Source organism: Sander vitreus, chromosome 10, assembly GCF_031162955.1.
Source record: "Sander vitreus isolate 19-12246 chromosome 10, sanVit1, whole genome shotgun sequence".
In the NCBI taxonomy this organism is placed as follows: domain Eukaryota; kingdom Metazoa; phylum Chordata; class Actinopteri; order Perciformes; family Percidae; genus Sander; species Sander vitreus.
The window spans coordinates 17,774,893-17,801,460 of record NC_135864.1 but is presented as its reverse complement, the minus strand read 5'-3'; the positions used below and the strand labels follow the sequence as shown (position 1 = coordinate 17,801,460).

General features: G+C 40.6%; 2 protein-coding genes and 2 pseudogenes across 7 annotated transcripts in view; all 4 read left to right on the top strand.

The window, feature by feature from the left end:
- Window positions 1-26,568, top strand: part of LOC144524403 (protocadherin gamma-C5-like) — a 190,213-nt gene that overhangs the window by 3,251 nt on the left and 160,394 nt on the right. The window contains exon 1 of one of the 6 annotated variants that reach the window (XM_078260629.1): window positions 8,263-10,774. The exons of 2 other annotated variants lie outside the window; for them this stretch is intronic. In XM_078260629.1, the coding sequence (XP_078116755.1) occupies window positions 8,390-10,774 (2,385 nt within the window). In that variant the 5' untranslated portion in view covers window positions 8,263-8,389. Of the gene's footprint in view, window positions 1-8,262; window positions 10,775-12,375; window positions 14,855-26,568 lie in introns of those variants that run through there. 3 more of the 6 variants (XM_078260636.1, XM_078260631.1, XM_078260637.1) reach the window with 3 other exon arrangements.
- On the top strand, window positions 304-2,800 carry LOC144524939 (protocadherin gamma-A12-like; annotated as a pseudogene).
- LOC144524406 (protocadherin beta-15-like) lies at window positions 17,099-18,454 on the top strand (annotated as a pseudogene).
- On the top strand, window positions 21,315-23,340 carry LOC144524405 (protocadherin gamma-A12-like). Its single transcript, XM_078260638.1, has one exon. It carries the CDS (start codon window positions 21,423-21,425, stop codon window positions 23,247-23,249), a length of 1,827 nt encoding a protein of 608 aa, XP_078116764.1. The 5' UTR covers window positions 21,315-21,422; the 3' UTR covers window positions 23,250-23,340.

Below are 26,568 nucleotides of genomic sequence, written 5' to 3'. Positions count from 1 at the left end.
AGGGAAAGCTTTGGGTCGACTCCTCGCCGTTCATACGCTGTCCATGGTGCTGAATAGTGTTTTCTCTTCGTGCGCCTATACACCAAACCCAAAACATCCCAGTAAACAATTTCACTTTGCGTCTGAACACTGAAATATGATATCCTAGTGTCGATCATGGCAGCAACTGTGGCATCTTATGCTGGGCTAGTAGTTTTTTTTTTTTGTGATATTCCAAATAAACTCACGGCGTCGCTGCTCACTTGCAGATATGAGGAGGTTCATATCTCCACCCACTGCAAAAGGAATAAGTCAAGCATTATAACCAGAGCTGCCATTGTTGTTTTAGCGGCGGTCTTAATTTCACCATTACTTTTGAATTGTATCAGCAACAAGGGGGATTTGCGTGTCCATTTCTTCTTTCGGGAGAAACAATGGACCTCAAAGGACAATCGTTGTTGAGCTTTGTCTGCGGCTTTGCCGTCTTTGTCCACATCACCACTGCAGACCTCAGCTATTCTGTTCCGGAGGAGATGAGACCCGGATCCATTGTTGGAAATATTGCTAAGGACCTCGGGCTGGAAGTAGGGACATTGTTCATTCGTAAAGCCCGTATCGATACTGAGGAAAGCTATGCGCACTACAGCGATGTTGATCTAAAAACGGGAAATGTTATCATCAGGGAAAGGATTGACAGAGAGGAGCTGTGTGGGGAGAAGGTTTCATGTATGCTTAAATTTGAATTAGTCCTTGAGAGCCCGTTGGAGCTGCACCGTATTTCACTGCTCATCCAGGATGTAAACGACAATTCACCTGTTTTCCCAAAGGATACTATTAAACTGGAAATAAGCGAATCTGCCGACAAAGGAACTCGATATCGTGTTAACGAAGCACATGACGCTGACATTGGACAAAATACGGTTAAACAATACAGTTTACAAAAGAATGAACACTTCGTTTTATCTGTTCGAGACGATGCAGATGGGTCTAAGAACGTCGAGTTAGTCTTAGACAAAGAGCTAGACCGTGAAAAAGAACACGATTTAAATTTCGTGATGATTGCCGTCGATGGTGGCAATCCACAAAGATCAGGAACTGCTAACATCCACGTTACTGTTTTGGACGCTAATGATAACGCCCCAGTGTTTGAGCAAGCCTTTTACAAAGCGAGTCTACCTGAAAACTCTGCTCTTGATACTGTAGTCGTCAGTGTAAGTGCTGCTGATGCAGACGAGGGAGTTAACGGGGAGGTGACATATGAGTTTAGCCGAATATCAGAAAGGGCTAAAAAGGTTTTCTCACTGAACAGTAAAACTGGAGAAATAAAAGTCATAGGACAGGTTGATTTCGAGAGTAATTCTAAATATGAAATGCGCATCGATGCCAAAGATGGTTATGGACTTTCATCGGATTCCAAAGTAATGATTGAAATCACTGATGTAAATGACAACGCTCCAGTTATCTATATGAAATCCCTGATGAACCCAGTAGCAGAGAACGTTTCACCTGGTACAGAGGTGGGCATCATTAACGTGCAGGACAGAGACTCTGAGAATAACGGACAGGTCCGCTGCTCCATTAAGCAAGGCGTCCCTTTTAAATTGGTTCCTTCCATTAAAAACTATTATTCTCTGGTGACCACAGGACAACTGGACCGTGAACTAGTGTCTGATTACAACATTACAATCACTGCCACTGACGAGGGCTCTCCACCTCTGTCCTCCTCTAAAACTGTTCAGTTATCTGTAGCAGACATCAACGACAACCCACCTGTGTTTGAGGAACAGTCCTACAGCGCATATGTGACTGAAAATAACAAACCTGGCTCCACTTTATGTTCCGTTACTGCTCGAGACCCCGACTGGAGACAAAACGGTACAGTGATTTATTCTCTGTTACTCGGTGAGGTGAACGGTGCCCCGGTGTCCTCCTATCTATCTGTTAACGGAGACACGGGGGTGATCCACGCTGTGAGGTCGTTTGATTATGAACAGTTCAGGAGTTTTAAAGTCCACGTGATGGCCAGAGACAACGGTTCTCCTCCGCTCAGCAGCAACGTGACCGTCAGTGTCTTCATATCGGATGTGAATGACAACTCTCCTCAGATACTGTACCCCCGCCCCGGAGGGCAACTCCTTCATGACCGAGCTGGTCCCCAAAGCTGCACACGGAGGCTCTCTGGTGTCCAAAGTGATAGCGGTGGACGCGGACTCCGGACAGAACGCCTGGCTGTCCTATCATATAGTCAAATCCACTGATCCGGGACTTTTCACTATTGGTCTCCACAGCGGAGAGATCAGGACACAGCGGGACATTTCTGAGTCTGACAGCATGAAACAGAACCTTATTGTGGCAGTGAAAGATAACGGACAGCTCTCTCTCTCTGCCACCTGTTCCATGTATTTACTTATTTCTGATAACTTGGCTGAGGTGCCAGAACTGAAGGATATTTCTTATGATGAGAAGAACTCCAAACTGACCTCTTATCTGATCATCGCGCTGGTGTCTGTGTCCACCTTTTTTTCTGACCTTCATTATCATCATCCTGGGTGTGAGGTTTTGTCGCAGGAGAAAGCCCAGACTGTTGTTTGATGGAGCAGTTGCCATCCCCAGCGCTTATCTCCCTCCTAATTACGCAGATGTTGACGGCACAGGAACTTTACGCAGCGCTTACAATTATGACGCCTACCTGACAACAGGTTCTAGAACCAGTGACTTTAAGTTTGTGACGTCTTACAATGACAACACACTGCCTGCTGACCAGACTCTGAGGAAAAGTCCATCAGACTTTGCTGATGTGTTTGGAGCATCATAAGATTCACTGGAGGTAGGCTCCACATAAACTTAGTATTAATATATGGATTTTTTCTAAAGAAGATGATCCTGTGTGCTGAATCAATGTGACCAGTATTATTTATTTCCGGCATGTTTTTTTGTTTAAAACAAAATATCTTATCTCATAAATTTTTAAGAAATATTAATCAAGTAAAATATTCTTAAAGCCTGCCTACCTTGCCAATAATGTCATACACTCACACACCAATAAATCACACATTTTGTGAATACAATTTCGGTTTCTGCTCAAATTAAGTCCTCAGTTTTAATACAAAAAATACCCCCTAAATTCAGCTCATTTGAAATCACACTGCATGAAACAAACATTAGTTGTATAAACTACTCTTAAAGCTTTGCTTTTGTATATTTTATTTTACGTTTGTGAGTTTTGCTCAGTTATACAGGTATGCAGTTATCCACAGCACAGTTTTTTGTCGGATTCAGGACAACATTCTACAATTGAAAACACTGACTATAAAAAATAGAGCGCTTTCAGAAAACAATCGAATCCAACTGTCTCAAATTCTACTGTTACAATTAATGTTCTTGTTGATTGGTGTTTACTCAACTCTATAGTAAGTTTTAGGCACTTTGTGGTTGTTTTGTATTCAGTTGCATTCCATTTTCAGGTATGTCTAATTGTTTTTGTTAATTTATATATTTTAATGAGATGAACAGATTTGTAGAGACGCTTACGAATATGTAGTCCAATAAAACACCATCCCAACGTACAGCCTTTAAACAACATATGGGTCGACACAAAAACTTTTCAAATAGTACACTGAACTAATACTGAATATGTTAATCTATATAACATGTGCAGTAATAAATGCCTTTGTATTGCATTGCAAAAACATCATTGTGGATGTGTTTTTTGTGGTACTTACGTTTTATTCCTTTTTAAACATGTCAATGCACATTTAATACTCCTAATCTGGCACTTGATGTTATCCGTCTGTCTATCTTTTAATATTAATTCATCTATCGGGACGTGAGGTCTGTTCAGATTAATTGAGTTGCATGTGTTGTGTAATAACAACATTCAGGGTGACTACGTTTTGTAATCTTTCGGACATGCTGTGAGTGTCGCTGTCTGCAATGAAAAAGTAAAATAGTCTGCATATGAAATCGTCAAGCGTCTCCACCCACACTTTTCCTGCTCATTGTTTGCCATTTGCCTGAGATCATTCACATATGTGAGTTATGCTGTGTTCTTTAAGGAATACTGATCACGTCTTTGTTATTGTTGATTCATTTTGATTGCTGAAGGATGGCATTTAACGGATTGCAAATGAACCTTTTCTGCGTCTCCGTTTTTTGCTTTTGGGATTACATCTGATTTATGGCGACATAAACTATTCTTTCAGAGGAAATGAAACGCGGATCAGTGATTGGAAACATAGCCAAAGATCTTGGGCTTCAAGTAAACGGACTTCCACCCGGAAGGCTCGAATTGTCTTCGAAGGAAACCGTAAACGTTATTGCGAGATTAACGTTGATACCGGAGAACTGGTCGTCGCTGATCGGATTGACCGAGAGGAGCTTTGTGGAGCGAAGATTTCATGTATTTTGAAATGTGAATTGGTTCTTGAGGATCCACTCGAATCGCACCGGATATCTTTGCAAATTCAGGATGTAAATGACAATCCACCAGTTTTCGTTAAGGATGTCTTTAAACTGGAAATCAGTGAATCAGCACCTAAAGGGTCTCGCTATAGAGTAAATGCGGCACGCGATGTAGACTATAGGACAAAACGCTGCTGCAAAACTATATTTTACAAAAAAACAATTATTTTGCTTTAAATGTACTAACTAACTCTGTTGGTACAAAATACAGTGAGATGATTTTAGATAGAGAATTAGATCGTGAAGAAGAGCAAGAGGTGACCTTATTGCTGACAGCCGTCGATGGTGGTAACCCACAGAGATCGGGTACCGCAGTCATAAAAATCACAGTACTGGATGCTAATGATAACGCCCCCAGTTTTCAGCCAGGAAGTTTATGACTCTACTCTTCCTGAAAACTCTCCTGTAGATACTGTAGTAGTGACAGTGAGTGCTACTGATGCAGATGAAGGCGTGAATGGTAAAGTAACATATGAATTCAGTGGAATAAGTGATATTACGCAAAAACAATTATTTTCATTAAATGAATATACTGGAGAAATTACAGTAGCAAGAAATGTTGACTACGAAGATGAAACAAAATTCGAAATGTTAATTGAGGGAAAAGATGGCTATGGCCTTTCTTCAGAAACAAAAGTAGTGATAGATATAACTGACGTAAATGATAATGCTCCCAGTGATACTATATTAATTCACTAGCTAAATCCCATACCTGAGGACGTGTTACCTGGTACTGAGGTGGGCATCATTAACGTGCAGGACAGAGACTCTGAGAATAACAGACAGGTCCGCTGCTCCATTCAACAAAACGTCCCCTTTAAATTGGTCCCTTCTATTAAAAACTATTATTCTCTGGTGACCACAGGACAACTGGACCGTGAACTAGTGTCTGATTACAACATTACAATCACTGCCACTGACGAGGGCTCTCCACCTCTGTCCTCCTCTAAAACTGTTCAGTTATCTGTAGCAGACATCAACGACAACCCACCTGTGTTTGAGGAACAGTCCTACAGCGCATATGTGACTGAAAATAACAAACCTGGCTCCACTTTATGTTCCGTTACTGCTCGAGACCCCGACTGGAGACAAAACGGTACAGTGATTTATTCTCTGTTACCCGGTGAGGTGAACGGTGCCCCGGTGTCCTCCTATCTCTCTGTTAACGGAGACACGGGGGTGATCCACGCTGTGAGGTCGTTTGATTATGAACAGTTCAGGAGTTTTAAAGTCCACGTGATGGCCAGAGACAACGGTTCTCCTCCGCTCAGCAGCAACGTGACCGTCAGTGTCTTCATATCGGATGTGAATGACAACTCTCCTCAGATACTGTACCCCGCCCCGGAGGGCAACTCCTTCATGACCGAGCTGGTCCCCAAAGCTGCACACGGAGGCTCTCTGGTGTCCAAAGTGATAGCGGTGGACGCGGACTCCGGACAGAACGCCTGGCTGTCCTATCATATAGTCAAATCCACTGATCCGGGACTTTTCACTATTGGTCTCCACAGCGGAGAGATCAGGACACAGCGGGACATTTCTGAGTCTGACAGCATGAAACAGAACCTTATTGTAGCAGTGAAAGATAACGGACAGCCCTCTCTCTCTGCCACCTGTTCCATGTATTTACTTATTTCTGATAACTTGGCTGAGGTGCCAGAACTGAAGGATATTTCTTATGATGAGAAGAACCCCAAACTGACCTCTTATCTGATCATCGCGCTGGTGTCTGTGTCCACCTTTTTTCTGACCTTCATTATCATCATCCTGGGTGTGAGGTTTTGTCGCAGGAGAAAGCCCAGACTGTTGTTTGATGGAGCAGTTGCCATCCCCAGCGCTTATCTCCCTCCTAATTACGCAGATGTTGACGGCACAGGAACTTTACGCAGCGCTTACAATTATGACGCCTACCTGACAACAGGTTCTAGAACCAGTGACTTTAAGTTTGTGACGTCTTACAATGACAACACACTGCCTGCTGACCAGACTCTGAGGAAAAGTCCATCAGACTTTGCTGACCCGTTCGAAGATTTAGAGCCGTCTGTAGAGGTAGGAACCGTTCAAAGTCCTTTACTGCTCACAATGCGTTTTTGACTGGTTTATTAAGTTTTTAACGTCTGTCTGCCATTAGATGTTTATACCTCCGAAAATGATTTTGTGGTTGTTGAAGCATATTACTTTTGCATCATGGAAGTTTTTTCTCCGTTTGCTTAGTAAATTACGTCAGAAAATGATTACATATTTGTGGCTGTTGTCCTTCAAAACCATGGCATTACACTTCGTGTCTGTGGGAAGTGTTTCTCCGTCCTTTACCACACTCTCAGAAAGCTAAATTTTGAATGTAATTAATTGATGAAATAGTTGTAAATATAATCGAGGTTGTTGGTTTCATGAAGTTGCTGTTCGTGTATTATGTTAAGTGGAACTAATTCGCTATTTAGAATAACACAATCATTCGCCACCAGGAAGTTACTTCAACCTGATGTTTGCCAGCAGAAAACTTGGGCCTTGTGAAAAAAAATGGATAGTTACAATAATATTATACCAGCAAAATGTAGTTGGTGTCTGTAAGAAGTGTTTCTCCGTCCTTTACCACACTCTCAGAAAGCTAGACTTTGAATGTGTTTAATTGATGAAATAGTTGTAATATGTAATTCAGTTTGTTGGTTTTATAAAGTTGCTGTTCGTGGATTATGTTGAGTGGGACTAATTCGTCATTTAGAATACACAATTATTTGCCAGCAGAAAACCTGGGTCTTGATAAAAACAATGGATACTTACAAGAATATTATACCAGCAAAATGTAGTTATGATTGAAGTTGTCACAGAATAATAATTTTGGAAATCAAGCCTTTTGCGCAGGTTGTCCTAAGTCTTTCACATTGTTCGCTGTAAACATTTTTTTTAGTATGTGTCACTGTCACTTATCAGCAGGTTATGGAAATTATAGGTTTATTTCTGACTCAGCCGAGGGGAAGTTGGCTAACGGGTTAGTTAGGTGTGAGAATAATTCGTTGTTCACTTTTTTTATACTATTACAAACCCACATTAGTACAGTTTAAGAACACTGGTCAAGCGAAAACAGCGTTTAATATATTTGTGCAATCAGCCCTGCCAAATCTTAAGGGATCTGTCCGTGGTGCTGAAAACACTCATCAAGCTCTTGCGCACAGCCTCAGCTGGATATGTATTCTTTCCCTTAGCAATGCTGTTTGAATTTTAATAAAGTAATAATAATAATAATAATAATGCTAATAATAATAATAATAGTAATAATAATAATAATTGAATACATATGTAATGAACACACTGATTTTTTTGTAATGTACGTGATTTATCCAGCTCATAGTCTCAATATGGAGCGAACAACAACAACAGCTTCATTTTACAATTTGTTACAGTGTTGTACTGCACGTTTAGCTGGCCCTTTCTTTCGGAGGATCAAACTGTAGTATTTATCTATAGCCTACTTCCATAAAAACCTTTAGAAAGATCAAGCAAAGGTAACATATTTAAAACCAAATCTCCTTGAGCTCAGCTTTAGGGGAAACAACACCTACATCTTCAAACCTGAGACATTTACAATGATCGCATGTGTCTTTTAAGCAAATTATTGATTTACCACACATGCGCATTTCATTTTAACGTGAGTGAATGTTATCTTACTGTGGTTCGAGACACAATGAGGAATATTTTATAACATACTAGTGTGAAGATAAAAAGTGACTCATGGTGTCGCTGTTGACTGGCAGATAACATGCATTCACTACTCCACCCACTACTTCATAGATGTGAGCTGCAGATTTTCCAGAGAAACGGTTACATATTTTCAAACATATTGATCGTGTGTATTGCTGTGAAGTATTGGATTATTCGTTGTTTTGGACAGCTTTTATTTTTCCCAACTAGAAAGTAGAAGTTGTACAAGCTGAGGACGCCTTTTTGTGTCAGGATGGCAGACAAAGGATTTTCATCGGTTCGTCTGATCTTCTGCTTTGCTTCCTTTATTGTAACGCTGCACCTCGTTCATGGAGACCTGAGTTATTCTTTTCCAGAAGAGATGACACGCGACTCTGCTATTGGAAATCTAGCCAAAGATCTCGGTCTGGATCTGAGGACCTTATCTTCCCGAAAGGCCCGTGTTGATTTTGAGGGGACTCGTAAACGGTACTGTGATGTTAATCTGAGTACTGGAGAGTTGGTCACATCGGAGAGAATGGACAGAGAAAGCCTTTGTGGCAAGAAACCCTCGTGTGTTGTGAAGGTAGATCTAGTGTTAGAAAATCCTCTGGAGCTTCATCGACTAAGTCTTCATATTCAAGATGTAAACGACAACTCGCCAAAATTCAGAGAAAATTTGATTGAAATGGAAATAAGGGAGTCAGCTGAAAAAGGTAACCGCTTCTCTATCGAGGAGGCCCATGACGCAGATATAGGTCAAAATGCTGTTCAAAGGTACAGCCTACAAAAGAACGACAACTTTATTCTCGCTGTTGACAGCAACAAGGTTGAACTCGTACTGGATAATAAACTGGATCGAGAAAAGCAAAACGAGATTAATTTGCTCCTTACAGCTCTAGATGGTGGCTCTCCTCAGAGATCAGGTACTGTAGTCATACACGTCACTGTACTGGATGCTAATGATAACGCCCCAGTGTTTAGCCAGGCCGTTTATAAAGCCAGTCTGCCTGAGAACTCTCCTCCAGATACCAAAGTGATTAATGTCAGTGCTACTGACGCAGATGAAGGAGTGAATGGAGATGTGACATATCAGTTTGGTCACGTATCTGATGACGATGGTAATGTGTTTTCTATTGATCCTAAAACTGGAGATATTAGAGTAACTGGAGTGATTGACTTTGAAGAAAATAGTTCTTTTGAAATAAGAGTGCAAGCTAAAGATGGTTTAGGACTTACCTCTTACGCAAAAATGTTAATAGATGTTACTGATATGAATGATAATGCTCCAGTTATATATCTGAAATCGCTAACTAACCCCATACCTGAGAACGTGTCACCTGGTACAGAGGTGGGCATCATTAACGTGCAGGACAGAGACTCTGAGAATAACGGACAGGTCCGCTGCTCCATTCAGCAAAACGTCCCCTTTAAGTTGGTCCCTTCTATTAAAAACTATTATTCTCTGGTGACCACAGGACAACTGGACCGTGAACTAGTGTCTGATTACAACATTACAATCACTGCCACTGACGAGGGCTCTCCACCTCTGTCCTCCTCTAAAACTGTTCAGTTATCTGTAGCAGACATCAACGACAACCCACCTGTGTTTGAGGAGCAGTCCTACAGCGCATATGTGACTGAAAATAACAAACCTGGCTCCACTTTATGTTCCGTTACTGCTCGAGACCCCGACTGGAGACAAAACGGTACAGTGATTTATTCTCTGTTATCCGGTGAGGTGAACGGTGCCCCGGTATCCTCTTATCTATCTGTTAACGGAGACACGGGGGTGATCCACGCTGTGAGGTCGTTTGATTATGAACAGTTCAGGAGTTTTAAAGTCCAAGTGATGTCCAGAGACAACGGTTCTCCTCCGCTCAGCAGCAACGTGACCGTCAGTGTCTTCATATCGGATGTGAATGACAACTCTCCTCAGATACTGTACCCCGCCCCGGAGGGCAACTCCGTTATGACCGAGCTGGTCCCCAAAGCTGCACACGGAGGCTCTCTGGTGTCCAAAGTGATAGCGGTGGACGCGGACTCCGGACAGAACGCCTGGCTGTCCTATCACATAGTTAAATCCACTGATCCGGGACTTTTCACTATTGGTCTCCACAGCGGAGAGATCAGGACTCAGCGGGACATTTCTGAGTCTGACAGCATGAAACAGAACCTTATTGTAGCAGTGAAAGATAACGGACAGCCCTCTCTCTCTGCCACCTGTTCCATGTATTTACTTATTTCTGATAACTTGGCTGAGGTGCCGGAACTGAAGGATATTACTTACGATGAGAAGAACTCCAAACTGACCTCTTATCTGATCATCGCGCTGGTGTCTGTGTCCACCTTTTTTCTGACCTTCATTATCATCATCCTGGGTGTGAGGTTTTGTCGCAGGAGAAAGCCCAGACTGTTGTTTGATGGAGCAGTTGCCATCCCCAGCGCTTATCTCCCTCCTAATTACGCAGATGTTGACGGCACAGGAACTTTACGCAGCGCTTACAATTATGACGCCTACCTGACAACAGGTTCTAGAACCAGTGACTTTAAGTTTGTGACGTCTTACAATGACAACACACTGCCTGCTGACCAGACTCTGAGGAAAAGTCCATCAGACTTTGCTGATGTCTTTGGAGATTGTGATGATTCTCCTGAGGTAAGAGCATCAATATTTGAGCAAATATGTTATCTCACAAATGGGCTACTCCTTCAGATTTGTGACTGGTTGTGTGTGTGTGTGTGTGTATATATATATATATATATATATATATATATATATATATATATATATATATATATATCAGAAATAATGGATTTTCTGCATCGTAGTTATTTTTGATCTGATATTATGAAAATATTGAATTTTGTTGCATTTTACAGTAGTTGGCCTTAGTTGCCTTTTGTGCTTTCTTTTGGGTACTTGGACACAAATACTTTGTTTGTTGAGGTTTTTGAATCTTGAAGCATTTATTAATTTCTCATTTCGTCAATTATCACTAAAATCTTTATTTATTGCCACCATGTTCACATCCATCACAAACCAGTGAAATATACCTTTTTAACAATTGAACAGTTTTAAGTGTTTGACAATTTTCTTGCTTTTGGTCTCTAATTTGGTCAATGTTTGTTGTTGTTGTGTGTAAGACTGATCAAGTTGAGTCTTTCTTTCCATAGGAAATATCTCATTGCTTGTAATTGATATTATGGACTATAATTGTAGATGTCTGGGTTGTCATATGTCATTTATATTGTACATCTTCTTTCTTCCTCTACCTTACAACTACATGCTTTTTGGATTTGAGCAGTGTTGCTGTGTAACACATCTACATTCGTTTCTTTGTATATATTCGATGGCATCGTCATATTTGCAGTCCCAGATAATATACTGCATATTTCCTATTTATATATATATATATGCTAATTCATTTTCTTTTTTAATGATTTAAAAAAATAAATAAATCCAATACAAGTTGCATTTTGTATTAAAGTCTAGCTGTTTGCCCGACTTGTTGAATCTTGTAAATACCGAGTAGCCTGTGCAAGAATGTAGGCCTATTGTTTTTGAGCAAAGTGATTAGAATCCTGCAATTAAATGAAACTGTTCTTTTTTTGCGGTCAATAACGTATTTATTTTCCCTCGTTGTTTTTAGCACGGTATTAAAATGTCAGTTTAAAGATGTTTATTCGCTTAAATACAATATTTAAACAATGTAGTCGTTCATTTATTAGGGATTTTATAGGATTTGTCAAAGGGTGCCGTTTTGCTCTCTCTTTACAAACATACTATAAATTGTTTCCAAAGCAGTTGTCGTGGATAGCGTCAAGAAATACTTAAGAACAATGATCTATTCACTACACGTTGAACTTCATAGGTAGACTACTTTATTTCAATACAAGAATATAAATGTTCAGAAAAAAATGAGTCTGTTTTTGAACATCTAAAAAGCTGTGCTTGACGTGCCGTGGTGAACAATGCTGTTTTAGACCTGCCCTTTACGTTTCATCCTCACAACATGTGTCAAGGAATTTCAATATATAATTCCCCGCGTTTAAATATGCTCTTCATATATGCTTTTTTCATAATTCTACGCTTTGTACAGACTTGCTGCTAGTGGACGTATGCAATTTCTAGAGGAGACTCACGATGTCGCTATGCACCAGCTGTAATAGATTATGTGTCGACATCCACCCACTGATATCGACGCACAATGTGACTCAATGTGCTGAGTTTGATCGTCCAGACAGGCAGATAATCGGTCTTCGTATTGTGTTGTTATTGGTTTAAATCCTTCTCCTTTTTTGCCTTTGTGCCTGTACACTGGCAAGGGAACGTTTACTGTTTCACATCGGCGACATGATGCCTATCACAGGGCTCGCATTACAAAGCTGTGCCGTTGCTTTACTGCTCATTTCTTTTGATTTTGCCAATGGAGATGTAAGCTATTCTTTTCCTGAGGAGATGAGACGCGGATCTGTGATCGGAAATATTGTCAAAGACTTAGGCCTTGAACCAAGCAGGCTATCCGCTCGAAAGGCCCGCATTGATACCGATGGGAGCGACAAACGTTATTGTGATTTAAACCTCAGAAACGGGGATCTGACAGCTGCCGGGAGGATTGACCGAGAGGGCCTTTGTGGAGACAAAGCATCCTGCGTTTTAAAACAAGAACTCATGTTAGAAAATCCATTAGAATTGCATCGAATTAGTATGCATATCCAGGACATAAATGATAACTCTCCGCGATTTAATAAAGAATTGATCCATATAGATATACGTGAATCCGCGTCAAAGGGTGCCCGTTTTCCAATAGAAGAAGCACATGATGCGGATATAGGCAAATATTCAGTTCAGACGTACAACCTCCAAAGCAATGACAATTTTATTCTGGGCATTGGAACTAATTCTGTGGAACTTGTCCTTAACAAAGAGCTTGACCGCGAAATATTAAAGGAAATCAATCTACTTCTTACAGCGTTGGATGGTGGTTCTCCTCAGAGATCAGGTACTGTGGTCATTCACATCACTGTACTCGATGCTAATGATAACGTCCCAGTGTTTAGCCAGGCCGTTTATAAAGCCAGTCTGCCTGAAAACTCTCCACTCGGTACTGTTGTGCTGACAGTGAGTGCTGCTGATGCCGACGAGGGACTCAACGGAGACGTTACATATGATTTTGGACACATTTCAGAAGATATTAAGTCAATGTTTACTATAGATCACAAGACAGGTGATATACAATTGACTACTACAGTTGATTTTGAAACGGCGTCATCGTTTGAACTGCGCGTCACAGCAAAAGATGGTTTGGGATTAACCTCTTATGCCAAAGTCATCATAGATGTTACAGATGTAAATGACAATGCCCCAGTTATATATCTGAAATCGCTGACTAACCCCATACCTGAGAACGTGTCACCTGGTACAGAGGTGGGCATCATTAACGTGCAGGACAGAGACTCTGAGAATAACAGACAGGTCCGCTGCTCCCTTCAGCAAAACGTTCCTTTTAAGTTGGTTTCTTCTATTAAAAACTATTATTCTCTGGTGACCACAGGACAACTGGACCGTGAACTAGTGTCTGATTACAACATTACAATCACTGCCACTGACGAGGGCTCTCCACCTCTGTCCTCCTCTAAAACTGTTCAGTTATCTGTAGCAGACATCAACGACAACCCACCTGTGTTTGAGGAACAGTCCTACAGCGCATATGTGACTGAAAATAACAAACCAGGCTCCACTTTATGTTCCGTTACTGCTCGAGACCCCGACTGGAGACAAAACGGTACAGTGATTTATTCTCTGTTACCCGGTGAGGTGAACGGTGCCCCGGTGTCCTCCTATCTATCTGTTAACGGAGACACGGGGGTGATCCACGCTGTGAGGTCGTTTGATTATGAACAGTTCAGGAGTTTTAAAGTCCACGTGATGGCCAGAGACAACGGTCCTCCTCCACTCAGCAGCAACGTGACCGTCAGTGTCTTCATATCGGATGGGAATGACAACTCTCCTCAGATATTGTACCCCGCCCTGGAGGGCAACTCCTTCATGACCGAGCTGGTCCCCAAAGCTGCACACGGAGGCTCTCTGGTGTCCAAAGTGATAGCGGTGGACGCGGACTCCGGACAGAACGCCTGGCTGTCCTATCATATAGTCAAATCCACTGATCCGGGACTTTTCACTATTGGCCTCCACAGCGGAGAGATCAGGACACAGCGGGACATTTCTGAGTCTGACAGCATGAAACAGAACCTTATTGTGGCAGTGAAAGATAACGGACAGCCCTCTCTCTCTGCCACCTGTTCCATGTATTTACTTATTTCTGATAACTTGGCTGAGGTGCCAGAACTGAAGGATATTTCTTATGATGAGAAGAACTCCAAACTGACCTCTTATCTGATCATCGCGCTGGTGTCTGTGTCCACCTTTTTTCTGACCTTCATTATCATCATCCTGGGTGTGAGGTTTTGTCGCAGGAGAAAGCCCAGACTGTTGTTTGATGGAGCAGTTGCCATCCCCAGCGCTTATCTCCCTCCTAATTACGCAGATGTTGACGGCACAGGAACTTTACGCAGCGCTTACAATTATGACGCCTACCTGACAACAGGTTCTAGAACCAGTGACTTTAAGTTTGTGACGTCTTACAATGACAACACACTGCCTGCTGACCAGACTCTGAGGAAAAGTCCATCAGACTTTGCTGACGCGTTTGGAGATTGTGATGCTTCTCCTGAGGTAGGGACACATTTCTTATTACGGAACTATTGGTCATCGTCCTGCAGTCATTCTGAAACTTTGTTTTTTTGCTCTTTTAAGTTCCATTGGTCTTGTCTGTGGTTGTGATTTAAATATAATTTTTAAGAGTCTTCTCAAAAATTATGGTGATGCCTATATGATGAGAGGTGTCAGGTTTAGGGCATGTTGTTATTTGGGGATATTATGTTAAATAAATGTTTATATGTTCACATTATTGCCCTTCCTAGTAAAGGGAACTTTTTGACAGTCCGTTCCTTTCACTCTGTCCATGGTGCTGAACTCCGTTTGATCCTATGATGCATTTCTTGCATTTCACCTCTCTTTTGAGCTTTGTTTAATGGAATTTGACTTGATATTGCATTTTCTAAATGTTTTAGGTTTTTCAAATTGTGCTAGTCTTATTTGAATATGCTGTTGCTCTTTTTTGTTATAATTCTCTGAACTTCTGTAGAATTGACACTCAGGTGGAGCTGATTACCTTTTGTGGATATTGGGACACGCTATTAGAGTCATATGAATATGAAAAGTGAACCTCTTTGACTGTTCTGCTTGAGTAGTAGTGCTTCCATTATCTGTGTTGGCTTTGAGTGAAGTGGGCATTGCCAAGGAAAATACGTTCTCACTTAATTTATTTTGTTACTTTTGTTGACATAATATGGTATATCCTCATGTCCAGACTATCGCACAATTTCATATTTATGTATTTCTTTCTCTTGATGGATACATTGTCTTTGTTGTCCATGTGCAATCCTAATTACAAAAAACATTGTGTGGTACAAATCTAATGTAAGTTATTCGATAAGTTGTACTCACAGCTAGAGGTGCTTTGAAATAATTATTATACTCAAGGATTCAGTTTCTAAATCAACAGATGCGCTTTATAAAGGTGATGTCTGCGTGGACTATTGTAAGACACTTTTGTCATGTACAAATTGGAACATTCCTTTACAATGATAATGGATTAAACAAGTGCCAGAGAGGGAAAAGAGTGTTAAAGTCGTCTCTCCATTTAAATGCAAAGAAAACTTTTTTTTTTAAACACTTTGCAGATTAATTCTTTTTTAATTTCTTCAATGTCACTATCGTATTTGATTCATTTTGCTGTTCCAAGGTAATAAATTAAATGGCAGCATTGTTTTCGTGGGCTTTGTAACAGCTGTTGGTCAGCCTTTCTGAAGGCATGCCAAATGTACAGTTTAATAGGTGTCCAATTGCACCATGTTCAAAGCTCTCTCTGAAAAAGTAATCTTTTCCTGATGTTTACACCAACGTCAACATCAAGGACAATGCAAATAGTGTTTTGTTGCTCATTATGGTAGATTCAAACATTCAACTAAATACCTTGTTTTGGAAAGAAATAGATGTCTGTTTGTGTCTCCAAGTTGTCAAAACTAGTTCAGGACAATCGCTATTCTAATAGATCTGTGTGTCACTGCAGTGCTTCAACATAGAGTACAGAAGTGTTGGTGATAGAGTTGAAGGCACACAATGCTTCAATTTACAGTATGCAACTTCAAATGATGGTTCTGTAAATAGATGACTAAAATTCTTAAATTATTTTTTTACATGCACTTTCAATATGCACAACCAGTATTTTTATACTATGTTAGCACAAAATGTTATGCAAGAAGATACTTAACTGAATTTCCTCTATTTTACTTGATCCACGCCAGTAAGATAGAAATGGTAAGAAAGATCAGCAAGGGAGAAAAAAATATCACCGTTTCATCAATGAGGGAGGGACGTTACATTTTTGGATCATCAGTTTAGCTTTTAATGTTCAGGCAGCGTATACAGATGTGAGAAAAACGACTACAGAAGTAGTTTCTGTGCTTAGTGTACATTTTGAAAAGACAAGAATTAGGTGAGAATATAGGTTTGTTTGCAAGACACAAATTTGAAGGGTTTCATATTGATTCCCACTTTTTGTGTTTATTTTTTATTTATTTTTTCATCACAAGCCATCTTGTATTAAGGCAAATTGATCCTAAAATAGTAAAGCTATTATTGTTTGTTTTTTTATCAGTTGTAGTAATGTTGTTTTTATCAACAACGTTCTCTGAACTACTATATATTTAATGACGTCAGAAGTCATACATCGCCTTGTTATACCCAGGCAAATACTCATGGTGTCAGTGTGTACCACTAAACGAGAGGACATGGTCATTCTCCTCCCTTCTGTCTCAACGAATTGAAAGCTTGACTCTGCTATTGTACTGCAGTTGATAAAAACGCTTCGCGATATGACCACAGACTATTTCTCTATATTGGAGAAACCCCACTTGCAGCTTTGATATATTTTGACATAATCAGTAGCAGTACTGATCTTTCTCGCTGTAACAATGGGCTACAACAGATTTGCGCTGCTCTACGGCCTTGCTTTTATTTTTCTTGTCCTCCACCCCGTCTATGGAGACGTGAGTTACTCTATCCCGGAGGAGATGAAACGAGGATCTGTAATTGGGAATATCGCTAAGGATCTGGGACTTGATTTGGGCAGGCTGTCTGCTCGCAAGGCCCGTATCGATACTGAGGATAACAACGTCCAGTACTGCGGTGTTAAATCTCAACACCGGAGACTTGATCGTTCAAGAAAGGATTGACAGAGAAGGGCTTTGTGCGAAAAAGGCATCGTGTGTTCTAAAACAGGAACTCGTACTAGAAAATCCATTAGAGCTGCACCGTATTAGTATCCGCGTTCAAGATATCAACGATAATTCACCGCAGTTTAAAGAGGATTCACTTAGGATTGAAATTCAGGGAATCAGCGGACAAAGGTGCACGTTTTCTTCTTGGATGAAGCACACGATGGAGATATCGGAGAAAATGCTGTTCAGGGCTACTCACTTCAGCAGAATGATCATTTCAAACTAAATGTAAATACAAAATCAGGTGGCCGAAAATATGGTGAATTGGTCTTAGACAAAGATTTAGACAGAGAGGACAAAAAAGAGATTTTGTTATTGCTTACCGCATTCGACGGTGGCTCTCCTCAGAGATCAGGTACTGTAGTCATACACGTCACTGTACTGGATGCTAATGATAATGTGCCAGTATTCAGCCAGACCGTTTATAAAGCCAGTCTGCCTGAAAATACTCCTCTGGATACATTGGTGATAACAGTGAGTGCTACTGATGCAGACGAGGGAATGTATGGTGAAGTTACTTACGGATTTGACCATGTTTCTGATGAAAACCAAGTTTTCTCTCTAAACCCTAAAACAGGAGAAGTTAAAGTGGCTGGATCGATTGATTATGAAAAAGAATCGTCATATGAAATGCAGATTAGCGCCAAAGATGGTCTGGGATTGGCGTCATATGCAACGGTGATGATTGAAATTACAGATATAAATGACAACGCCCCAGTTATATACATGAAATCACTGACTAACCCCATACCTGAGAACGTGTCACCTGGTACAGAGGTGGGCATCATTAACGTGCAGGACAGAGACTCTGAGAATAACAGACAGGTCCGCTGCTCCATTCAACAAAACGTCCCCTTTTAAGTTGGTTCCCTTCTATTAAAAACTATTATTCTCTGGTGACCACAGGACAACTGGACCGTGAACTAGTGTCTGATTACAACATTACAATCACTGCCACTGACGAGGGCTCTCCACCTCTGTCCTCCTCTAAAACTGTTCAGTTATCTGTAGCAGACATCAACGACAACCCACCTGTGTTTGAGGAACAGTCCTACAGCGCATATGTGACTGAAAATAACAAACCTGGCTACACTTTATGTTCCGTTACTGCTCGAGACCCCGACTGGAGACAAAACGGTACAGTGATTTATTCTCTGTTACCCGGTGAGGTGAACGGTGCCCCGGTGTCCTCCTATCTATCTGTTAACGGAGACACGGGGGATGATCCACGCTGTGAGGTCGTTTGATTATGAACAGTTCAGGAGTTTTAAAGTCCACGTGATGGCCAGAGACAACGGTTCTCCTCCGCTCAGCAGCAACGTGACCGTCAGTGTCTTCATATCGGATGTGAATGACAACTCTCCTCAGATACTGTACCCCGCCCCGGAGGGCAACTCCTTCATGACCGAGCTGGTCCCCAAAGCTGCACACGGAGGCTCTCTGGTGTCCAAAGTGATAGCGGTGGACGCGGACTCCGGACAGAACGCCTGGCTGTCCTATCATATAGTCAAATCCACTGATCCGGGACTTTTCACTATTGGTCTCCACAGCGGAGAGATCAGGACACAGCGAGACATTTCTGAGTCTGACAGCATGAAACAGAACCTTATTGTAGCAGTGAAAGATAACGGACAGCCCTCTCTCTCTGCCACCTGTTCCATGTATTTACTTATTTCTGATAACTTGGCTGAGGTGCCAGAACTGAAGGATATTTCTCATGATGAGAAGAACTCCAAACTGACCTCTTATCTGATCATCGCGCTGGTGTCTGTGTCCACCTTTTTTCTGACCTTCATTATCATCATCCTGGGTGTGAGGTTTTGTCGCAGGAGAAAGCCCAGACTGTTGTTTGATGGAGCAGTTGCCATCCCCAGCGCTTATCTCCCTCCTAATTACGCAGATGTTGACGGCACAGGAACTTTACGCAGCGCTTACAATTATGACGCCTACCTGACAACAGGTTCTAGAACCAGTGACTTTAAGTTTGTGACGTCTTACAATGACAACACACTGCCTGCTGACCAGACTCTGAGGAAAAGTCCATCAGACTTTGCTGAAGTGTTTGGGGGTTGTGATGTCTCTCCTGAGGTAAGAACGGGTGCCACTTGTCTTTTGGTTTCTTTTTCCTCACTTATTCTGACAATTTTAAACGCTGTAACACATTATGCTGTTAGTTGACACTCCTCAAAGATTTTCAACAACCTTCTTTGTCTTTGGTGAATTTGGTCCCAATTAAATGTTAGTACAAGCTTGAAAGCATCGCTACTGCTTTTGCATGTGTTCCCTACATGTTGGCCTAACTTGAGTGTGACTTTGGGTGTTTTATCATGTGAAATAGTGACGTTGGTTTTCTTTTTAGTTCCAGATTCACTGATTCTCTCGAGTGTGGAGGTAATCTTTTCCAGCGGTTTGACTTGTATCACTGATTTTTTTTCAGGAATTTGCCAAGCATCTAATATTTAGCTGTACTGAACACAAACATTCTTTAAATGTCATATATTTGAGCAAATTCGTTTTATTTTGGTTGATACATCAGGAGCAGCCTATCTACGTGTTTTCCCTCCTGTATTGTCCGGTCTTTTTTGTTTAACTGTTATAATCGCCCTCCTACCCCAAGCTATTTACTTCATTCTTCAACTTTAGTACGCATATATTTTATTTCTGTCAGGTACAGTCCAAGATAAGACTGTGATGAGGTTAATTTTCTCTTTGTATTTATCGGTTTGCCCAGCACTGGTGTGTTCATCTGTGTATCTTGGGTAGAGCTGCATCTAGTTCTTCGTGTCTCTGTCCTTGGTGCTGAACCTCGCTGTTCATTTATTATTGCGTTTTCAGGAACTTACATCTGTGTCATTTGTTCCCACTAAAAAAATGAATGGGCTGTGTTATATTTTAGATTGCAGTTTACCATATGTTTAGACTTCTATATGTTCCATTGTTTAATTAACGTTGGGTCTCCATAGTTTTAGATGAAGAAAAAGGAAAATGACAGTCACATACGGTGGAATTGGAAATATGTCTCTCGTCAGTCAGTGATGTGTTATGTATTCAATTGCTTCCCAATCTCCTACAAATTACGACTATTTTGAAGTTTTCTACAGTAAAAGTTTACGTTCACTAACGTCCAGTGCAGCAAGTGGTTTTCATTTTGAAGTAGTTGATGGGTACAATTTGAAAAGTATCTGAGATACCACAGAACCTTGTGGGACCCCCTGTTTCTATGTTTGACCTCTGACAGCGTCCCATTGACTTCGCCTGTTGTGTACTGTTAGTTAAAAAGGAGTGAAACAATTTGATCAGGGCAGGGTTAACATGTATATCATTCAGTTTTCTTTAAAAGCAGATAGGGTTGTAAAGTATTAAACGCAGAACTAAAATCAATGAATATTATTCTAGTATAGGCTTTTGTATCCTCAAGGTGTTTAGACACATTTGACATAAACATTTGGGTTATGTTGTCTTATCACTATGAAATGCTTGAGGCTGATCAATTTATGAGGAATTGAGTTCTTGTTTGTAAAGTCTTATTGCACGAAGAACTAGCACCTCACTTCATTTAAAAAAAAACGAAATACTTCCAAATGACTGGTTTGATCAAATGGTTTGATACCTTTATAAAAGTGTTTTTTATTTAAACATTAAATGTCAAACGCCCGGATAGTGGATTTTAAAAACAAATTGCTATGTTCCATTTGTACTCACGGTGTCAGTGTAGACCAGCTATGGAGTCATATAGTCATCTTGTTTTGCACACCACCCATTATTGGGATCTTCCACCCGTGTTCTATACAGCCTTCAACAAAGACGGCAAATGCTTGGAAGGCACATTTGATCTAATACCGTTTTTGAATGTTTGAAATTGACGTGTTTTGGTTTGTGTAGTACTCTACTGTCTGAGGATGATGCATAGACGGTGGTTTCTTCAAAGCTGTGGCTTTGTCTTTTTCTTTGTTGCGCTGCAATACACACATGGAGACCTGAGCTATTCTGTACAGGAGGAGCTCAAGCGCGGATCTGTTATTGGAAATATCGCCAAGGATCTCGGGCTGGAGGTGGGCAGTCTGTCTGTTCGCAAAGCTCGTGTTGACATGGAGGGAAACGACAGACAATATTGCGGAATTAACCTTCGAAGCGGAGATTTAATCGTTGCGGAAAGAATAGACAGAGAGGAGCATTGTGGAGAAAAGCCTTCGTGTGTTCTTAAATTCGACTTGCTGTTAGAGAATCCGTTGGAGTTACACCGGTTGTCCCTGCAGGTGCAGGACATAAACGACAATGCACCAATATTCCCGAAAGATACTGTAAAACTGGAAATCAGAGAGTCAGCTGACAAAGGAGCTAGGTATCGCATTAATGCAGCACAAGATGCAGATGTAGGCAAAAACTCAGTTGAAAGGTACATTTTGCAACCAAACCCTCACTTTGTGTTCAGTATTCAGACGACAAGTGCTGGCAGAACATATGGCGAGTTGGTTTTAAATAAAGAGTTAGACCGAGAGGAGCAGCAGGAAATGAAAGTATTGCTCACAGCTGTGGATGGTGGTTCTCCTCAGAGATCCGGGACTGTAGTCATACACGTCATTGTACTTGATGCTAATGATAACGCCCCAGTTTTTACTGAGGCTGTATATACAGTTACGTTACCGGAAAACTCACCTATGAAAACCCAAGTTATCACTGTTAGTGCATCTGACGCAGACGAAGGTGTAAACGGACAGGTAACATATGAGTTTAGCCGACTCTCTGATAAAACACAAAAGCTTTTTTTACTGGATGAGAAAACTGGAGACATCAGTGTGACAGGTGACATAGATTATGAAGAAGGATCGAAATATGAAGTGTTTGTTGAGGCGAAAGATGGTTATGGCCTCTCTTCAGAAGCAAAGGTGATTATTGATATCACTGATGTAAATGATAACGCCCCAGTTATATATCTGAAATCGCTGACTAACCCCATACCCGAGAACGTGTCACCTGGTACAGAGGTGGGCATCATTAACGTGCAGGACAGAGACTCTGAGAATAACAGACAGGTCCGCTGCTCCATTCAACAAAACGTCCCTTTTAAGTTGGTTCCTTCTATTAAAAACTATTATTCTCTGGTGACGACAGGACAACTGGACCGTGAACTAGTGTCTGATTACAACATTACAATCACTGCCACTGACGAGGGCTCTCCACCTCTGTCCTCCTCTAAAACTGTTCAGTTATCTGTAGCAGACATCAACGACAACCCACCTGTGTTTGAGGAACAGTCCTACAGCGCATATGTGACTGAAAATAACAAACCTGGCTCCACTTTATGTTCCGTTACTGCTCGAGACCCCGACTGGAGACAAAACGGTACAGTGATTTATTCTCTGTTACCCGGTGAGGTGAACGGTGCCCAGGTGTCCTCCTATCTATCTGTTAACGGAGACACGGGGGTGATCCACGCTGTGAGATCCTTTGATTATGAACAGTTCAGGAGTTTTAAAGTCCACATAATGGCCAGAGACAACGGTTCTCCTCCGCTCAGCAGCAACGTGACCGTCAGTGTCTTCATATCTGATGTGAATGACAACTCTCCTCAGATACTGTACCCCCGCCCCGGAGGGCAACTCCTTCATGACCGAGCTGGTCCCCAAAGCTGCACACGGAGGCTCTCTGGTGTCCAAAGTGATAGCGGTGGACGCGGACTCCGGACAGAACGCCTGGCTGTCCTATCATATAGTCAAATCCACTGATCCGGGACTTTTCACTATTGGTCTCCACAGCGGAGAGATCAGGACACAGCGGGACATTTCTGAGTCTGACAGCATGAAACAGAACCTTATTGTAGCAGTGAAAGATAACGGACAACCCTCTCTCTCTGCCACCTGTTCCATGTATTTACTTATTTCTGATAACTTGGCTGAGGTGCCGGAACTGAAGGATATTTCTTATGATGAGAAGAACTCCAAACTGACCTCTTATCTGATCATCGCGCTGGTGTCTGTGTCCACCTTTTTTCTGACCTTCATTATCATCATCCTGGGTGTGAGGTTTTGTCGCAGGAGAAAGCCCAGACTGTTGTTTGATGGAGCAGTTGCCATCCCCAGCGCTTATCTCCCTCCTAATTACGCAGATGTTGATGGCACAGGAACTTTACGCAGCGCTTACAATTATGACGCCTACCTGACAACAGGTTCTAGAACCAGTGACTTTAAGTTTGTGACGTCTTACAATGACAACACACTGCCTGCTGACCAGACTCTGAGGAAAAGTCCATCAGACTTTGCTGACGCGTTTGGGGAATTGGAAGAGTGTTTAGAGGTATGAATACACAAAGCATCAATTATGTCAATTGTTTGAAAAAATCAAACACAATTTGCATTTAAACTTTAATTTAAGTCGTCTACCAGCTGGGTATTTACAAACTCAGAGCATTGTTTTCTACTTCGCTGATAATAATGAGTTGTTGTCCATAACTGTATTTTGTGCGTTTGTATCTTTTCGTCTGTCTGCTCATTTCGGTCTAAACCAGTTTTTGCGGTTCTTTGATTAATTTCAATAATCTTTCTAACAATCTTTTTGTTTAATTTCCAACATCGATTTAATTTCAAACACGGCCACTTTAATTTTCATACTGTGAAGATGTAAAATTGGGCGAACTAGTTAAACTCTTGTTTAGGTGTAATTTTAGATGTTACATGACGCTTGTTAGTTTGAATCTTGTTATATATAAAAACATTCTTGACACATACAGTTTATTAGTCTGGCAGTGAATTTGTCTTAGACTTAGCCTAAGTCAATTTCTCATTTTAAGTTCTGACATTCATTTTTTAAGAAGATTGTTCTTAAGCTGTCAAAACCATAGGTCAAAACATTGGTGTTACTCATATTTATATAAGTGCATATGGTTTTTCAATCAAATTATTACTGATGATATATAACTTAAATTAACCTTCTATACCATTGATTAGACAGAGCATAAAAAGGGGAAATATGATTGAGTTTCAGTGTTGGACTTTGATAGATTATATTTGTGCCAGTTACATTTTCCAGTGTCTTTCGATACAGAAGCATATCTTTCACACAATCATATGATCATTGTGGCAGAGGAAAAGACTTCTGTGGGCGTACATGTTATCATATGCCATTGTTAGTATGTCAGTTATTTGCTAAAGGTTTCTGGCAGACAAATATCTCTCTGTCTCTCCCTCCTTTAAAACACACAAAAAACTAATAAAAAACATCTAACTTCTTATGCATGTCTTATTTAATTCTCCTAATCTTGTTACTTGTCTCAGAGAGAATTTCAAACTGAGCTTCGTGACACTTATTCTTGATGGCTTGTCCTTTATGTACTGTTGGTTGGATTGGGCCTCATTTGTATGTTTCTTTGGACAGAATTGTCAGCTACATGAATATATTTAAATTTAAACAGTGGTCTTACACTTAAGGTCAAAGAATACATGTTATAATGATGTCTAGCAGGCTGATTTATATACAGTATATATACAGTATATTAAACGCTGAATGACTGAAAACCCACACAGACATGCTACTTTTGTCTCATGCTGGTTCTTTAGGTAAATGGCATCACCTGTAGTATGTAGGTCTTTATATTTGAATCCAGTCTACTGCACTTTATTAACAGGTATATTTGTTTGGCCTTCCCTTTTTTGAAGTTTTGTTATGGTTGATGTTTCTTTGGTCCGACCACTGTGATTGTGTAATACAGACCAAATCAAATTTAGAGAGAAAAAAATAGTTTTTGATTTTAATTGCAGTTGCATTGTAATGTCTGTCCTATGGACATGTCTGCAGTGATTGTATTTGCTCCATGATATGCTCTGAATCATTACCTTTTTCTATTCATAACCTTAGGAACCACTTCTGTATTGTGTCCAGTCTGTATTTTTACTGGGTCAATTGAGGCTTATCGTTTTGTGTTTTAGACCAATAATGCATTTTTCTCAGGTTATGACGTGACAGAATATCAGTCACTGTGTTTATCAGCATAGAGTGTGAGTTCCATTCAGGTAGACTAGAGGTCATGCTGACATAATTAGGGACTTTCTCTTCTAGCTAACCCAATTAATTATTCTATTACAGTGATTTTGGTAACTGCTGTTCTGTCTGATTGTTTTCTGTGGATTGACTAAGTGATTGGTCTTAACTACTTGTGTCTCAGCTATGCCTTAAAGTAAGTGTTTGATTTATTGCATCTGCTTTTGTGTTGTTGATACTCATTGACAAACTGTATCGTACTTATCACTATGAATTCCTATTCTGTGATGGTAGGAGGTAACTGTATGTAGTGTTAAGGTATTGTCATTACTTTAAATCGCCATATATGTAGATCTGCAGTGTTAGACAAGTTGTAGTAGTATATTTAGTGCAAGTGGTCTTTAAGGGTCATAGCCTTTTTTCTTAAGAAACACACAAACACACACACACACACACACACACACACACACACACACAGCCAACTTGACTCTGTTTGTTCATGCGACTGCTCTTTCTTTTGTCGACTGTTTTTGACTATCTGGGCTAATTTCTCTGTCCTTGGTGCTGAACAGATGATATCTTTTCAGAATCTTGTTTAGTTTTCTCCACACTTTCATTAAATCCACACCACTACTCTGGTTTCTCCCCGATATGTGATTGAATAGGCTAATCAGAAGTTAGGCAGTACAAAATACATTTAGTGTGTTTATTATGAGTGATTTAAGCTGCAAGTATAATATACAAACTTATATGTAAATTGATAACTATTTAAAGGTTTAATGCCTCTTTGTAACTACATGAATGAACTTTCCTTTTAAATATTACAGATGACTACTGCCTTATTTAATTCAACTATAGATGCAGGTGCTCAGCGTTCCAAACTTTTACAGCTCTGCAGATATGTGAATCTTGATTCTAGTCATTACAGAAAATTTAGTTTAACCACTTTTGAAATATAGAAAAATTAAATGATCCAAGTTCACAGAATTACTAACTAGTCAATGGAAATATCTATACATATGTTTTATTTTTTGGCCAGGATACAATCAGACAGTATAAACAGGGAAAACA

Bases quoted from the DNA above. Each gene is read 5' to 3' on its own strand.
- LOC144524405 (XM_078260638.1), top strand. From the start codon at position 21,423: ATGATGCATAGACGGTGGTTTCTTCAAAGCTGTGGCTTTGTCTTTTTC.